General features: G+C 39.3%; 1 protein-coding gene across 1 annotated transcript in view; it reads left to right on the top strand.

Moving 5' to 3' along the window:
• The window catches only part of ATP6V1D (ATPase H+ transporting V1 subunit D), a 29,274-nt gene extending 13,938 nt beyond the window's left edge, over window positions 1–15,336 (top strand). The window contains exons 3-9 of the mRNA XM_004738974.3: window positions 7,813–7,892; window positions 9,234–9,301; window positions 10,021–10,065; window positions 11,407–11,510; window positions 12,268–12,334; window positions 13,476–13,554; window positions 14,655–15,336. Coding sequence (XP_004739031.2) covers window positions 7,813–7,892; window positions 9,234–9,301; window positions 10,021–10,065; window positions 11,407–11,510; window positions 12,268–12,334; window positions 13,476–13,554; window positions 14,655–14,796 — 585 coding nt within the window. The 3' untranslated portion in view covers window positions 14,797–15,336. The remainder of the gene's footprint in view (window positions 1–7,812; window positions 7,893–9,233; window positions 9,302–10,020; window positions 10,066–11,406; window positions 11,511–12,267; window positions 12,335–13,475; window positions 13,555–14,654) is intronic.
• The last annotated feature ends 1,826 nt before the right edge of the window (window positions 15,337–17,162 follow it).

Here is a 17,162-nt window from a genome sequence, read left to right as displayed (position 1 = left end):
TTCGTGGTGAATAATCCTTTGTACTGTTAGATCCTATTGGTTAGTATTTTGGTGAGAATTTTTGATCCATATTCATCAAGGATATTGGTCTGTAATTCTCCTTTTTGATGGGGTCTTTGTCTGGTATTGGGATCAAGGTAATGCTGGCCTCATAAAATAAGTTTTGAAGTTTTTCTTCTATTTTTTGGAGCAGTTTCAGGAGAATAGATATTAATTTTTCTTTAAATGTTTGGTAGTATTCCCCAGGGAAGCTGTCTGGCCCTGGGCTCTTCTTTGTTGGGAGATTTTTGATGACTGCTTCAATCTCCTTACTGGTTATGGGTCTATTCATTTCTTCTGTTTCTTCCTGGTTCAGTTTTGGTAGTTTATATGTCTCTAGGAAGGCATCCATTTCTTCCAGTTTGTCAAATTTGTTGGTGTATAGTTGTTCATAATATGTTCTTATAATTGTATTTCTTTGGTGTTAGTTGTGATCTCTCTTCTTTCATTCATGATTTTACTTATTTTGGTCCTTTCTCTTTCCTTTTGGTAAGACTGGGCAGGGGTTTATCAATCTTATTAATTCTTTCAAGGAACCAGCTCCTGGTTTTGTTCTGTTGTTCTTTGGGTCTGTTTCATTGATTTCTACTCTGATCTTTATTATTTTTCTTCTGCTGGGTTTAGGCTTTCTTTGCTGTTCTTTCTCCAGCTCCTTTAGGTATAGGGTTAAGTTGTGTATTTGAGACCTTTCTTGTTTCTTGAGAAAGGCTTGTATTGCTATATATTTTCCTCTTAGGACTGCCTTTGCTTTGTCCCACAGATTTTGAACCATTGTGTTTTCATTATTTGTTTCCATGAATTTTTTTCAATTCTTCTTTAATTCCTGGTTGACCCATTCATTCTTTAGAAGGATGTTCTTTAGTCTCCATATATTTGGGTTCTTTCCAGATTTCCTCTTGTGATTGAGTTCTAGCTTCAGAGCATTGTGGTCTGAAAATATGCAGGGAATGATCCCAATCATTTGATACCGGTTGAGACCTGATTTGTGACCCAGGATGTGATCTATTCTGGAGAATGTTCCATGTGCACTAAAGAAGAATATGTATTCTGTTGCTTTCGGATGGAATGTTCTGAATATATCTGTGATGTCCATCTGGTCCAGTGTGTCCTTTAAGGCATTTATTTCCTTGTTGATATTTTGCTTGGATGATCTGTCCATTTAACATTTTGTCAAAGTACCCTACTATTTTTGTATTCTTGTCAATGTGTTTCTTTTGGTTTATATAGTTGGCTGCTCCCATGTTAGGGGCATAGATGTTTAAAATTGTTAGATCTTCTTGTTGGACAGACCCTATGAATATGATATAGTGTCCTTCCTTATCTCTTATTAAAGTCTTTGGCTTAAAATCTAATTGATCTGATATGTAAGGATTGCCACCCCAGCTTTCTTTTGATGTCCATTAGCATGGTAAATTGTTTTCCACCCCCTCACTTTAAATCTGGAGGTGTCATTTGGGTCTAAAATGAGTTTCTTGTAGACAGCATATTGATGGGTTTTGTTTTTTTTATCCATTCTGATACCCTGTGTCTTTTGATTGGGGCACTTAGCCCATTTACACTCAGGGTAACTATTGAAAGATAAGAATTTAGTGCCATTGTATTGCCTGTAAGGTGACTGTTACTGTATATTGTCTCTGCTCCTTTTTGGTCTGTTACTTTTAGACTCTGTCTTTGCTTCGAGGACCCCTTTCAGTATTTCCTGTAGGCCTGGTTTGGTGTTTGCAATTTTTTCTAGTTTTTGTTTGTCCTGGAAGCTTATATCTCTCCTTCTATTTTCAGTGACAGTCTAGCTGGATATAGTATTCTTGGCTGCATATTTTTCTCATTTAGTGCTTTGAGTATATCATGCCAGTCCTTTTTGGCCTACCAGGTCTCTGTGAATAGGTCTAATGCCAATGTAATATTTCTACCGTTGTATGTTTATAGACCTCTTGTCCTGAACTGCTTTTAGGATTTTCTCTTTGTCACTGAACCTTGTAAATTTTACTACTAGTTGAGGGGGTGTGGACCTATTTTTATTGATTTTTGAGGGGTGTTCTCTATGCCTGCTGGATTCTGATGCTTGTTCCATTTGTCACATTAGGGAAGTTCTCTGCTATAATTTGTTCCAATATACCTTCTGCCCCCCCCTTTCTTCTTCTGGGATCCCACTTATTCTAATATTGTTTCATCTTACGGTATCACTTATCTCTCAGATTCTCCCCTTGTGGTCCAGTAGTTGTTTGTCTCTCTTTTGTTCAACTTCATTCTCCATCATTTCTTTATCACTAATTCTCTCTTCTCCCTCATTTATCCTAGCAGTAAGATCCTCCATTTTTGATTGAACCTCATTAATACTTTTTTTATTTCAACTTGGTTAGATTTTAGTTCTCTTATTTCTCCAGAAAGTGCTTTTATTTCTCCAGAAAGGGATTCTCTAGTATCTTCCATGCTTTTTTTTGAGCCCAGCTAGCACCTTGGTAATTGTCATTCTGAACTCTAGTTCTGATATATTACTAATGTCTGTATTAATTAGGTCCCTAGCCATTGGTACTGCCTTTTGTTCTTTTTTTTCCCCTGAGGTGAGTTTTTCCACCTTGTTATTTTATCCAGATAAGAATAGACGAATGAGAGAACAAAATACTAAAAGGGTTGCAACGACCTCAGAAAAATACACACTGACCAAATCAAGAAAGACCCGAAACTGGGGGGAGAAGAAACAAGGAAAGAGAAGGGGGGGAAAAAAGAGAGAGAGACACACACACACACATGTGTGTGTGTATATATGTATATATATATATGTATATATGTATATGTGTGTATATACATATGTATATACATATACATATGTATACATATACATATGTGTGTGTATATATATCCCCTCCCTTTTTAAAAAATACTGGTGAATAGAACAGAACCACACACTTGATTTTGGATATATTTTGGTCTGTTAGAAGAAACTGCCTCCCAAAATTTTGAAAGAAAGAAAAACTTACATGTATACAAAAATAAGGGTAAACACTATGAAGGAATGGAATGTGACTGTAAAGATGAAGATTTAAAAAGATTCTAAAAAAGAAATTGATAATATAAGAAGTTGGTTAAAAAAAAAAAAAAAAAAAGAAGGGGCACCTGGGTGCCTCAATGGGTTAAACCTCTGCCTTTGGCTCTGGTTGTGGTCTCAGGGTCCTGGGATCAGGCCCCATATTGGGCTCTCTGCTAGACGGGGAGCCTGCTTCCCCTTCTCTCTCTGCCTGCCTCTGCCTACTTGCAATCTCTCTCTCTCTGTGTCAAATAAATAAATAAAATCTTTAAAAAAAAAAAAAAAAGAGAGAGAAAAGAATGTGATCAGGCTGAGACTAGAACAAAGCCATGTGCTAGATTTAGGGTATTTTGATCTATTAAAAGTACTGTATCCCAAGATTTTAAAAAAGAAAAACCTACATGTATACGAAAAATAAGGTCAAATACAATGAAGGGGTAGAATATAACAATGAAAATTTTAAAAGATTGTTTTAAAAATGTCTTGATAAGAGAAAATAGTTAAACGTTAAAATAGGAAACCGGAAAAATTTTAAAAAATAGAATAAGAAAAAATAAAATATAAAAAACTTAACTTTGAAAGACTAAAGATTAATCATGAGGCAAAAGCCATGAATTCTGTGTGCTTATTCCCCTAGCTCTGGAGTTCCTCAGTTCTCATTGATTAGTGAACTTGGTCTTGGCTGGATGTTCTTGGTGATCTTCTGGGTGAGGGGCCTGTTGTACTAATTTTCAAATGTCTCTGCTGCAGGCAGAATCGTATTGCCCTTGCCAGGGCCCAGGCTAAGTAATCTGCTCGGTTTTGCTCTTGGGACCTTTTGTTCCCTGAACACTTTCTGAACCGCTTTGGAGGATGGGAATGAAAATGGCAGCCTCCCAGTCTCTGACCAGGAGGAGCTGAGAGCTCAGGGACCCCACTCCTCAGTACATCCCCAGAGAAAAGCAGTCAATCCCTCCCTTATCCCTGGTCTCTGACCGCACTCTATGCTCACCCAGCCTGTGACCCAACGTTTCCATCTCTGGCCACGGCCCCATTTGGAGTCTTTAAACACAGCAGATTCCTGCTGCATGCTCCTGTGCTGCTCCTTCTGGAGGTGTAAGGAGGGGAGTCACCCCAGATCTGCTGCTTGTGGGGTCCCTACTTGAAGAGCAGGGGCCCGACTGTGCCTTGGATCACGGTTTAAGGTAACCCTGAGCTGAGAGCCCCTCCTTGGCTCCATCTCTGCAGCTGGCTTCCCTGCTCCAATACCTGGGAGCTCTGCCACCCTCAGGCACCCCAGGTCTTTTTGTGACCCCACAGGTCCTGAGACCACACTGTTCCCACAAGGGCTCCACCCCCCCATTTAGCCTCTGGAGTGACATCCCTCGTGGAGCAGACTTTTGAAAGTTCTGATTATGTGCTCCACTGCTTGCCGGGATCCGCCCCTCCCCACCGCAGTCTCTCTTTCTGTGTATCGCCTTGGATTCACTTCTCTGGACATCCTACCTTCCAGAAAGTGGTTGATTTTCTGTTCCTAGAATTGCTGGTCTTCTTCTCTTTGATCTCTTGAGTTTGTAGGTGTTCAGAATGATAACTAACTAGCTGAACTCATGGGACCTGATGATATTTAAGTCTCCTGCTCTTCTGCCATCTTGCTCCTCCCCCTCACATCCAGTATTCTCAACCCTTCATTATATAAAGAATTGTATGTTGATTGTTGACGTAGGATTGTTAGCGAGGTTGCATATGTACAACACGGTCATATCCTCTGATGATATGAAGGAGCAAAATAAATGGTTTCATCTCCTGGGGAAAATACCAAAGTCAGGGAGGATATTAGCTCATGGGGACTAAACCACTACCCTGTTTTTGCTAACTGAAGATTTGCCATATCTATTGCTGGTAAAACATTTCTTACTGCCCATAATCCTGCATTGTTAATGTTTCTATTGTGTCTGGAAACATCTTGTCATACACCACACTTACACTGAAGTTACAATTGCTCCAATAGGCTGAGTCTGTGCAAAGGTCCTCTTTACAGGGTTGTTAGGGAACCACAGTTCTAAGTATTTTCTCTGGTTTTATAAGTATATTAATATTGTGGTATAGGGCTGCAAGTCACCTCCCAGTACCTGGCTGTATGGTCCTTGTGAAAGAATGGCAGGTAACGATTATACCGGCCATAAAGATGTCAAGGGTAGAGTGTAGCAGTGCTGACAACACTGACTCCCATTTTAGGTCCTCCGTCTTGGTCATGCCGCAGTGACTTCCCTTGGGGTTGTGTGTTCCAGGCCCCTTGGAGGTTAATGTTATCCCTGACTGAAATATGGGGAGGGTTGTTCTCATCTTCCTAAGTGGTGCAGAAAGCATGCCACTCGAGGCAACTAGTAGAGATGGCAGGTGCACAGAGGCTACCACTTTAGGCACTTACCCTGTGACCACCCCACAAACCCCCTCGCTCTATAAAAGTGGTTATGGTCCATACTTGGAAGAGAGCAGGGGTGGGGGGAGGTTAGCTATGTAGCTGCCTGCATCGTTTGTTGTCTTCCCTGTCCCTCCCTGTCGGGAAGTTACCTGGAATAAAACTCTGTAAATGGTATGGAGTGTCTTGCATTGTTTTTCTGTCTCAGAGTGCCTTCTCCCTCTAGAGGATACTTTACTGTCCCTCCTCCACCTCACTATGTATGCTAGCGTTTCTGTGGGAAGTCTTAGAATCTTTAGAATCTGTCATTTGCATTTTTTAAAAGTCCCCACTGAGCAGAGACCTGATGCTGGGCTCGATCCCAGGACCCTGAGATCATGACCTGAGCCAAAGGCAGATGCTAAACCAGCTGAGCCACCCGGGTGCCCCTATTCATTTCAATTTTTCATGGATATTGCCAAATTATTCTCCAAGTTGTTACACAAATTCACATTCCTACCAATGATTAGTGAGACCTGTTCTCTCAGATTCTTCCTAACTGGGTATTAATTTTTTTTATTTGTTGCCAATCTATTGGGCTAAAAGTGGTATCTTTTATTTTTATTCTCTCTTTTTTTTAAAAGATTTTATTCATTTATTAGAGAGAGATCACAAGTAGGCAGAGAGGCAGGCAGAGAGAGAGGAGGAAGCAGGTTCCCCGCTGAGCAGAGAGCCTGATGTGGGGCTCGATTCCAGGACCCTGGGATCATGACCCGAGCCGAAGGCAGAGGCTTTAACCCACTGAGCCACCCAGTTGCCCCAATTTTTATTCTTTAAAGAAGTTTTTTTTATTATTTCAGAGAGTGAGTGAGTGAGCCAAGGGAGGGGTAGAGGGAGAGAGAGAATCTCAAGCAGACTCCATGCTGAGCATGGAGCTTGATGCAGGACTTGATCCCATAACCCTGAGAGCATGACCTGAGCCAAAATCAAGAGTTGTATACTTAACAGACTGCCCCTAAAAGTTGTATACTTAACACGTGCCCCTAAAATTAGTATCTTTTAATTTGCACTACTTCTGATTGTAGGTTGAGCATTTTTTCATGTTTACAGATGATTTGATTTTCTTGGTGAATTTCTTTATCTTTCTGTCGAAGTTCTACAAATATTCTGTGTAAAATGCTAATAATATTTTTCTCTAGCCTTTTTAAAAAAATACTTGGTCAAATCTGTTAAGTCTTTTTTTTTTTTTTAAATACAGCTTTTGCGTTATAAATAATTCTTAGAAAGGCCTAAAAAAGATTAAGAAAATATTCTATGTTTTATAGTTTTTTTTTTTTTTAAACTTTAAGAATTTCTGAAGTGTGTGATGTAAGGAGGTAGGGACAAGCTCGTTTTGTAAGTGGGCGGCCAGGTGCATGGTCTCTTCATGTTACTAAATTTCCATAGAGACCTGTGACTTTTTCTGAACTCTGTTATAGTTCATTGATTTATTTTGTCCCTGTATTGGATGTATTTTCTTATTTTTAATACTTGGCAACTCTGCCCATTTGCCCTTTTTTTCTTTCAAAAAGATTGTTGGATTTTTTTCAAACTTTAAATAGTCCAGGTTTATATTAGAATCACTATGCCATTAAGATTTTCTCTGCACAGGGGCACCTGGGTAGCTCAGCTGGTTGAGTGTCTGCCTTCGGCTCAGATCATGGTCCTGGGGTTGTGGGATTGGGCCCTGCATCGGGCTCCCTGCTTGGCGGGAAGCCTGCTTCTCCCTCTCCCACTCCCCTGCTTGCGTTCCCTCTGTCAAATAAATAAATCTTTAAAAAAAAATTTTTTTTCTGTCAGTGAATTTGAGAGATTAATTTGAGCACATTAATATAGGCCCATTCAGGAATAAGATGGGTCCTTCAGCGAAGATAGTTTTCTATTTCTTGATGTCTTTATTCTGATGTTTTAATTATAGAACACATGGTATTGTACTGTTAGTGACCATAACCAAAACTGTTCAAGCACAATTGGGTATTTTTGTTATCAAGTCAGTATTTTTTTTTTTTTTAAGATTTTATTTATTTATTTGACAGAGAGAGATCACAAGTAGGCAGAGAGGCAGGCAGAGAGAGAGGAGGAAGCAGGCTCCCTGCTGAGCAGAGAGCGGGATGTGGGACTTGATTCCAGGACCCTGGGGTCATGACCTGAGCCGAAGGCAGAGGCTTTAACCCACTGAGCCACCCAGGCGCCCCTCAAGTCAGTATTTTAGACAGAAACCTGGTATCAAATACTGGTTATTAAAGGAATGTGATTTTATTTATTTATTTATTTTTTTAATCCTTGTAAGAAACGTGGTTGAATTATTTCTTGGTTTATGCTTTTCCAGACTAAAATGTTGATGGGTGAAGTGATGAGAGAAGCTGCCTTCTCACTTGCTGAGGCCAAGTTCACAGCAGGGGACTTCAGGTAAGAAGACTTAATGGGGTGTTTTGAAAAATCACAGTGCTTTCATGTTCATAATTTCCCTTAAAAGCTACTCTCAAAAAACATCTAAGCATTAAAGATAAATGATGGTGTTAGAAGTGTTCTTTATTATTACTTTGTGACCCTAACACCAGTGTCTTTATTATCACCCACTTCTGTCTGGTACAGAGTTGTAGGCATAGGATACTTAACATTCTGTAGGCCGTTTTCATTTAACATTGTATCATAAACATCCTTATTTTCACGTAGCTGTATAGCCTTTCTCTAGTTGTGCATAATTTATTAGCTCTTTCTCCTAATGGTGAACTTTCGGGTTGATTTTCAGATTTGGGGAATATTAAAAAAGATGCCATGAACATTTTCATGCATAGATATTTTAGTTTCTGTAGCAATATTTCCTTAGGATAAGTTTGAGAATGGAATTGGTTTAGAGGGCATGAATTCTAAGGCTTTTGTCCTGTCAGCGTATGCTTTATATACAAAGCGTGTAAAATGGTTTAGTTTTTGCTTTCCAAGGGGGTTTTGCCAGTTATGTTGTGTGGTTCTCCCCAGATAAGCTTGTGTGATAAACCAGGCAAATGTTCTTTTTCATCCTTTAAATTCACTGCCTTCCTGAGGTCAAATGGCTTTGTGGGGACAGAGGTGGAATTCATTTTCTGGGTTTTTTTATTTTAGTTGTCTTTACCCAGTGGCGCAGTGTCTCCATTCCCGGTCTGTGTTATTCAGGAGCCTTTGCTGGCAGGTCTGACAGCCTCAGGGGCATAGGTCCTCTTGAAGAGATGGATTTTAATTTTTGTCAGTGTTGGTAGAAGAGCCGCTTGCATTGACTTTTCTGGCGGTGGGAGAGACTCAGTAGTATGTAAGTGGTGTGTGAATGCGTCCGAGGGTGGTTATGGTGAAAACAGTTTTTTAGTAAGAACAGGTTGGGGAGTCTGACAAAACCTGATGGGAGTTACGTTCTAGGGTAAGGGGATCGAAGTCCTACTAAGCCACATCTAGAAATTTGGATAGCAAACCTAGAAGGAAGTTGTCTCTAAATTACATTACCTGAATAAAAATCCTTAATGTCATACCTGTGGCACCACATGCCTAACTGAAAACTCAAGCAATCATGTTCTTTCTTGTTTTCTTGTGGTCATGTTTTGAGTGTTGTTCATCCTTTGCTCTCTGAGACCCTACTCTGGTAGCAGTGATTTTTTGCTGGAAAGACAGTTACCAAACATACTTGTGCCATCTCACCCTGTTGAAACTACCTGATGGGTCCCTGTAGTTTTATTTCTTACTCTAAAATCTCAACAATCAAGGCCTTTTCTTTTTCCGCAGCACCACAGTTATCCAGAATGTTAATAAAGCCCAAGTGAAGATCCGAGCTAAGAAAGATAACGTAGCAGGTAATTTTTCAATGCTTTAGAATCCTTCGGAAGAAAAGATGACATTTAAAAAATGAACCTGATTATACAGCAAGATCTTCATGTCCTAATTAGTCTCTTCTACTTAGAACAAGTTGAATTGCTTTACATGTTAGAATCTTTGTAACTGGCGGTTGCCGGAGGATGGGGGCGGGGGAAATGGGGATAAAGTGAGCTATACACGGTGAATCCATTCTAGAGATTGGCTGTACAATGTGGTGCCTGTAGTTAACAGTGCAGTGTTGTGTATTTAAAAACTTCGGGTAAATCTTGTGTTGAGTATTAACACACACACACATATACACACACACAAACAAGAAAAGGGACACAGATCTTTTGGAGGTGGTAAGTTTATTACCTTGATTGTGGTGATGGTATCATAGGTGTATACATATATCTAATTTCATCAAAATCTGTACATTAACTATGTGCATTTTTTTCCGCATTTTACATATACCTCAAAACTGAAAGGAAAGAAAACTGTAACAACTTGAGCTCTTATTACTCAGGATAATTTGATTATTAAATAGGAGTGAACACTTAGGGTACCAGTTTCCTAAATTCATTGAAACCAGTTAAGTTCCAGATAGTCTCTTGACTTTTGAGTATTTGCTGAGAAAGAAACACCACAAACAGTGGTGATTAAGAAACAGTACTTCAAGGACATGTTTGTGAACCTACATGTTTCTGTGTTTTAACAGGTGTTACTTTGCCAGTGTTTGAACATTACCATGAAGGAACTGATAGTAAGTGTGACACTTCGGTAGTATGTCTCTGGGTTCTCCAGATTCCTCTTCAGAGGAATCTTTTTCTGCAAAATGGGTGTTGGAATAGACTTTCTTAGAGTTTAGTGGTTCCAGTGTTAGCATCCTCATATGGAACACTTAGGGTAGGAGTTAGTTAACAAAAGTGTTATGGCAGAGAGTCATAAAACATTATAATGTCCTAAAATACTTTATTTCAACCTAGAAATACATAAACATACAGTCATTTGCCATTAAAAAAAATACAAGGCCGTGGCCTTTGAGTATGAATCCGCTAATTAGACTTCTGTGTTGTCTTTCTGCATAAACTACACCCATAATGCATTGTTTATAATTTCCAGTTTGAGTTTCTTTAAAGTAATATAAGGTCTCTCTGTGATGCAGTCTGAATGCTAAATCTCCTAGATTTTATAGCTCATTCTCAATTTTTAAAAATTGTTTTAGCATTTTCTAATTTGGTAGCATTTTTGGGGTGGTAACACATTATTGAGTCTTTCCAGAGTAATCAAGTTCTTTTCATAGAGACAGTTTTTGGCCCTCCTCTCCCACTGATGCACATAGAGTGTTCAGGGTAGCCCCAGTGAAGAAGTGGAGCGAGCTGGAGTCACCTGTTACTGGCGTGGCACTGTGCTATGGGTGTGAGGCAGTGGGGCCAGTGTGATAAAGTGGAGGTTGGTTAAAAGCTTCTCCTGTAGTTATATTTAGAATAGTTTCCTTGGGAAGAAAAACCCGTTCACTGTTACTCCTAACTCGAGAGAACAAACTGATGGCTGCGGGGCAAGGGCGGGGTGACTTAGGCGGTGGAGGGTAAGGAGCGCTCTTGTGATAAGCACCAGTCACTGCGCCGAAGTGTCCAATCACTATATTGAACACCTGAAACTAATATTACACTGTATTTTAACTGTACTTTCAATAAAAACGTAAATGCTGAAAATCTCACTTCAGAAAAAACAAACATATTGACCGTTCAGCATGGCCTGGGGAGTGGGTTGGGTACGTCACGTTGCATTAAACGGGGGTCAGTGAATTTGTTTCTCCCTGTGTGGTATTAGTCTGACTTTTTTTTTTTTTTTAAGATTATTTATTTATTTATTTGAGAGAGAGAGAGAGATCACTAGTAGGCAGAGAGAGGGGAAACAAGCTCCCTATTGAGCCGAGAGCCTGATGTGGGGCTCGATCCCAGGACCCTGAGATCATGACCTGAGCCAAAAGTAGAGGCTTAACCTAGTCAGCCACCCAGGCGCCCTAGTCTGACTTCTTTTGGGGAAATTTATGGGGAAGATTACTCCGTAATGACAAATGTTGTCTGACTGGTTCTTTCAGGTTACGAGCTGACTGGTTTAGCCAGAGGTGGGGAACAGTTGGCTAAATTAAAGAGGAATTACGCCAAAGCAGTGGAATTACTGGTGGAACTAGCTTCACTGCAGGTGAGTAACAAAAGAGCCAGAGCTCTGGGTCTAGTCCGATATCTTAGAGTCCTTTGGGGAGGACTCACGGCTTGAATCAGAGCATCCTGCACTTCGTGCTTTAGGCTGTTTTCATGATTTTATGGGAGACAAGCCCAGAGATGTTTTGATTTCTGAGGTGGTGGCTTCCACACCATTATCCCTGCTGATGACGATCAAAACGCATGTGCCTTGGTAGAGCTTCACTCTTTGGTGGGTGAGAACAGCAACAGTCAATACTAGATTTAAATGTAAACACAACGTGGTTGATGCTTGAAAGCTATTTTCCCCCGCTTTGTGGCCACTTAATGTGTGTGTGTGTATGTGTGTGTGTGTGTGTGTGTAATAGAGCCTGATTCCTTCCCGTTGCCATTTTTATAACTTTAGGCAAATCTGAAGTAAACAGATTGCCTTAAAATTGAATGTTTTAAACAGTTTTAAATGTTTAAAATTGAATGTTTAAAATTTAAAATTAAAATTTAAGATTTAAATTTTAAAATTGAATGTTTAAAATTTAAATTTTTAAATTTATATTTAATTGTTTAATTGTTAAATTTAAATGTTTAAATTGAATGTTTTAAACAGTAATAGACTGGAAGTAATGTTAACTCTGGGAATCGTTGAAAAGTAGTCTTGGTTTCCACATGTTCTCTACAGGTGCAGTCTGCGTAAAGCCAAGTGAATAGGATATGATTAGGAAAACTCATGCTTAAATTGCTAATTTGTCCTCTTATTTTAGACTTCCTTTGTTACTTTGGATGAAGCCATTAAGATCACCAACAGGCGGGTAAATGCCATTGAACATGGTGAGTGTAAGCTGCTGTGAGGCTTTCTTTGTTCGTTCGCTTGTCTGTAGCTCCACATTTGCGTGGGAACCAGGCACTGATCACATGGTGACAAGCCCGTGCTGCATTCGCAGCAGGCTGGGCTGTGGGGTCAGCACAGGGAGGTGTTAGTTGTAAGTGCTTTAAGAGAGTTGTGTGACTCCTCCCAAATCCATATACATAAGGAAATGCTAAGTTAAAAATTCTGAAGTGTTCATTCATTTCTGGTTATGAATAAAGGATGAAACTATTTTTCAAAAGGCCTAGTGTGTTCTTTAGCTCTTTCCAGTGATTCAGTAATCTTTTTGAACACATTGCGTGCTTAACTTTAAATCCCTTTCCTGTAGGCCTTATGTCCTGCTCTTCTCCTTGATTCCTAAACATTGTCCCATTTGGTGCATTTATTTCCCACCTCTTTCATCATTCTGTCACAGTGCTTAGTGTCGGCACAATACTTCCATTCAAGAAACCCTGTTTTCATTAAAGAAACATTCAATTTTAAGGTAAGAAAGGATCAGATTTTGAACAGCAAAGAAGTTATTTTGCACTCTTTGTTAAATAAGAGGAAGTTACCTCATTTTTAAAATTTCCACGCACATTTCCTGACCAGTTGCTGGTGCCAGGCCTTGTAAATGGAACCTCAAGCAAAACAGATCGGATGAGGTGATAGCTTCAGCTCTCAGTGAGTTCACATTTTAGAAGCAGAGGCAAATTCTCTGTGAAGCACCTTACGACACACCCAAAACTCAACTTAGTTCATGCTCTCTGCTTGATGATCTACTTTTTAACAGGGATTGCAATTTATATTTAAATTAACATCTGTGGTTCAGTGTTGTATATTCATATAAATTCAGTATATTCAATGTTGTGTATATTGTGGTCCATAGAATTGTGTTGTGTATATTGTGTATGTTATCTGTCTATAGAAAGGACACCATCAGGGCATATACCAAAATACAGTCGTTATTTTAGGATGGTTGGATTATACTTAATTTTTGTTTTTGTTTTCTGCATTAAATGTACATTAATTTTACAATTAGAAAAAGTAACTGTTATACAGATGAACATTGGCAACTTGAAAAAAGGTCTGAAGTTCTCACATATATTTTTTTTTTACCCCTAGTCATCATTCCCCGGATTGAACGTACCCTTGCTTATATCATCACAGAGCTGGATGAGAGGGAGCGAGAAGAGTTCTATAGGTTTGTTGGAATTGTTGGTAGTTACGGATAATTTCTTGTTTTTCATACTCTAAAACCTCAAGTTGCTCAGAGACTCTTGGCTTATGTTCTTTAGAATTAACACAGCCTGTATTTCATTCTGATAAATGTGAAGCAAGAGACATAATATTGGCGAAGGTTCTGGAGACTAATCTGTGCCAAGTTTTGCACATATTTAAAATACGGCATCTCCAAGAAGTTAGGCCCTTAGGGGAAACTATTCATAGACTTGATTATTCTTTAAAATGAAATAATAATTTAGATCGGGTGTCTCCCTTATAAAAAGAAACTAGAATTAATCAATCAACAAATATGTATTGCATGGTGAACATGTCCCAGGAGAAAGTATAAGGTACTTGGGGGCATGATGTAATAATATAAATCATACCTTTGGAGAATTAGCACAGTACTCAGAGAAATGAGGCATGTACATAAATTGGTTATGAACAATTAGAGTTGGAAGGGATGATGACACTAAACCGGTAGTACAGAGGTCAGTGTGCCAGGTTTAGAGATGGTGGGAGACAGGTGAAGACCTGTATTCAGGGAAGATGTGGCCATCTATGATTTAATATCGTGAGTAGCATCTGTGATTTATAATCTTAATTATGAAAGCTTATTGTGTTCTGTCCTTCAGTGACATTCAGGATTGTGGTGTTCCAAACTGATTTAAAATTTTAATAAATGCCTGAGTGCTCTAAAGGTATTCCATTATCAAGGAATGGATCTCAAGGTTTAGAGTCTGGGATAGGGACTTTAAAAAAAAAAAATTACTGTTAAGAATATCAGTCAGTCTTATGCTCAGATTGGCACATGGGATGATCTTCTAAAAAGAGCTTTCTCTGCAGACACGTAGGACATGTATAGTCTCTCTCCCCCCTCCTCAAAGTCCATTATTAGCTTAAAAATGTATATATTCTACCTCAAATGTTTATTTTAAAAATGGGTTATAGATCACTGCAATTGAAATAAAATTTTGTTCTAGTTTATAGATGTTTATGATCCTTGTTACAAAACTAGCGGAATCAAATCTACTTAGAATTTAAATAGTGTTCAGAAAATTCCCTCCTTTTGTTTTACAGGTTAAAGAAAATACAGGAGAAGAAAAAGATTCTCAAGGAAAAATCGGAGAAAGACTTGGAGCAACGGAGGGCAGCTGGCGAGGTGATGGAGCCTGCTAATCTTTTGGCTGAAGAGAAGGATGAGGATCTTCTGTTTGAATAATCTTTCCTGCTCTGGTTCTTTCATAAGCCCTAACATGGCACCATCTTAAATCACGATGTGTAGGTTTGGTATGTGTGGCTGTTTATTTTTTGGCCTAAGAATTCACTGGTGGTTAAATTTTCCTGGATGTTGGTTTTGGGACTACCTTTGCAAAATCCTAATCAGCAACCATTTATCACTTGAGATTTGTAGAATCTCAAAGGAACCTGTAGAATTTATTCGGCAGAAGCAGTACCCTGTTCCATGTACATCTGTTCAAGTGATCTGCTTACCAAGCATATTAGGAAATTCCCCTTAGGAAATAGCAGTGGCCTCGGGCCAGCTGTTGCTGTAGCAGCCCGCTTCCTTCCTGCTCCGACACTGGGGCACTGTTGTCTGAGAGTGCTGCCGCCGTCCTGTGTAACCCTGGTGCTTCCTCTCAAGCTTTATGAAACCTTCACTATTTTTCCTTGCATGACAGGTCTCTGTCCTATCTGTCATGGGAGTTCTGCCAATTTTAATGTGATTATGGTATAAATAGTAAAATGATATAAAAATGAATTGTTCTTTTTTTTTCTTAAGGTACTAACAGTATCAGTCATGTTATTAACCTGAGATTGGCACATGGGATTGTCCCCTACCAAGAGCTTTGTCTGCGGACATGTAGGACATGGATAGTCTCTTTTTCCCCCCTTCATAGTATGGAGATGATTGTTGAATTTCGGGGTACTTAAACATGCCAGTGAGTTAAGAGGGGTTATTAATACTTCTTCCCTAACCTAAGAAAAATAATTCTCATCTGAGAGTATGTAATAAGGTAACTTTTATCTTACAAGCAGTAACACTTGCTGTCTCCCATTAAATAGGAAGATGAGACATTTGAGTGGCCGTATCAGGATCTGAGGTTTTTTTGTGCTGTTTGAGCTGGTGAGCCATCCGTGTTTACTCCGGCATTCTTGTACCCAGTGCTGGGCATTTCTGAGGTGATTGGCTATAGGACAGTTTTTGGTGAAATTGGTAACACTTGGCTTATCAGTATTGTATGTTAAGTCAATTGATATTGCAAGCCTAGGCTTTTTAAAGTCCCAAGCAATTTTGCAGACATTTAATACCTGCTACAAAATAATCTTTAGTTATGTGTCAGGCCCTCTTTTAAGTATTTTATTTATATTATCACAACAACCATAAGATGCATGTTATTTTAATCCCACATTTCATGGAAGAAATTTTTAAGGCACAGGGAGCTAGAATAATTGGTTCTAGGTCAAAAAGCTATAAGGTGGTGAAGCCAGGATTTAAATCCAGGCAGTCTACCTTCAGTATTTTTATGTTCTTCTAACCACGCTCCCCTCCCTCTTTTTTTTGCCTCCCCTATATTTAAAACTTTGGGTAAAGGTAAGATCCCAAGGCCTGTTCTGGAGGAGCTGAGTTTTGGCAAGTCCTGTTTTGAATTGGACATTTTATTCTGTAGGTAACTTAGCAGTGATTGGAAAACCAAGTGAGTTCCTAAGCAGTTCAGTGTTAACCTATTTTCAAGGCTTAACATTTAATCCTCCCAACACTGGACTGAAGTGTAAGTATTATTCTCTCCATTTTACAGAAAAGAAAACTGAGGCGTTGTCAGGTCAGATAGCAGAGCTAGGATGCAGGCCTTGGTTCTTAAGCAGTATGTACTGCCTCTCTAGGAGGCAAAAAAATAGCTCGAAGAGTATGAGAGCCCCGGTTACTTAATGGTTTTTCACTCAGGTAAAGTTTGTCTTCATCTTCACCTGCTGAGGCAGGAGAAGTACCTAGATTTCTCCTGTGGCTTCTTAAAGCTCTTTTGTATTGGCCTTGGCTAAACTCCCTACAAAACTGCAAATGACTTTGTGGTGTTAGCATACTGTTAACTAGAAATCAGAAGGAAACAGTGAACCAGATTTGTTGTGTGGAGTGCTGTGATCCATAGGGGAAGGAAATGATCAGGAATAGCCAGAAGGGTAGCAGGTGTGTATGTGTGCCACTTTTTGCTGGTACGATTGCCTCCTTTGGGAAATGTAGTGGTGCGGTAGGAAAGTGAATGTTACGTATTTGTCAACTCACATCCTAGTCTTTGTCCCCTCAGATCCTTGGCTACACAGAAGTGGAGTTTGGTCGAGTATTACATATGTTCTTTTTTTCCTTGAAAATGTTTAAGTTCACAGTGTTATCTTTAATAAACAAGGAACCAGAACCTACATCTGTGCCAATAGGGGGCACTCCCCCACCATGAATAAATTAAAAGGTATTTTATGGTTGGTTCAGAGGTTCCAAGTGGACTTATTTCTGGCAAAAACTTGCAAACCGAATGGTTAGGCAAGTTGAAACCTTGAACAGCAGAGGACATAAACACAGGGCGTACTCAGTGG

This window comes from Mustela putorius, unplaced genomic scaffold (genome assembly GCF_011764305.1).
Source record: "Mustela putorius furo isolate JIRA1106 unplaced genomic scaffold, ASM1176430v1.1 tig00000129_pilon_pilon_pilon, whole genome shotgun sequence".
In the NCBI taxonomy this organism is placed as follows: Eukaryota; Metazoa; Chordata; class Mammalia; order Carnivora; family Mustelidae; genus Mustela; species Mustela putorius.
Note: the sequence above shows the minus strand (reverse complement) of the source record. Positions and strands in the feature narration are given on the sequence as shown.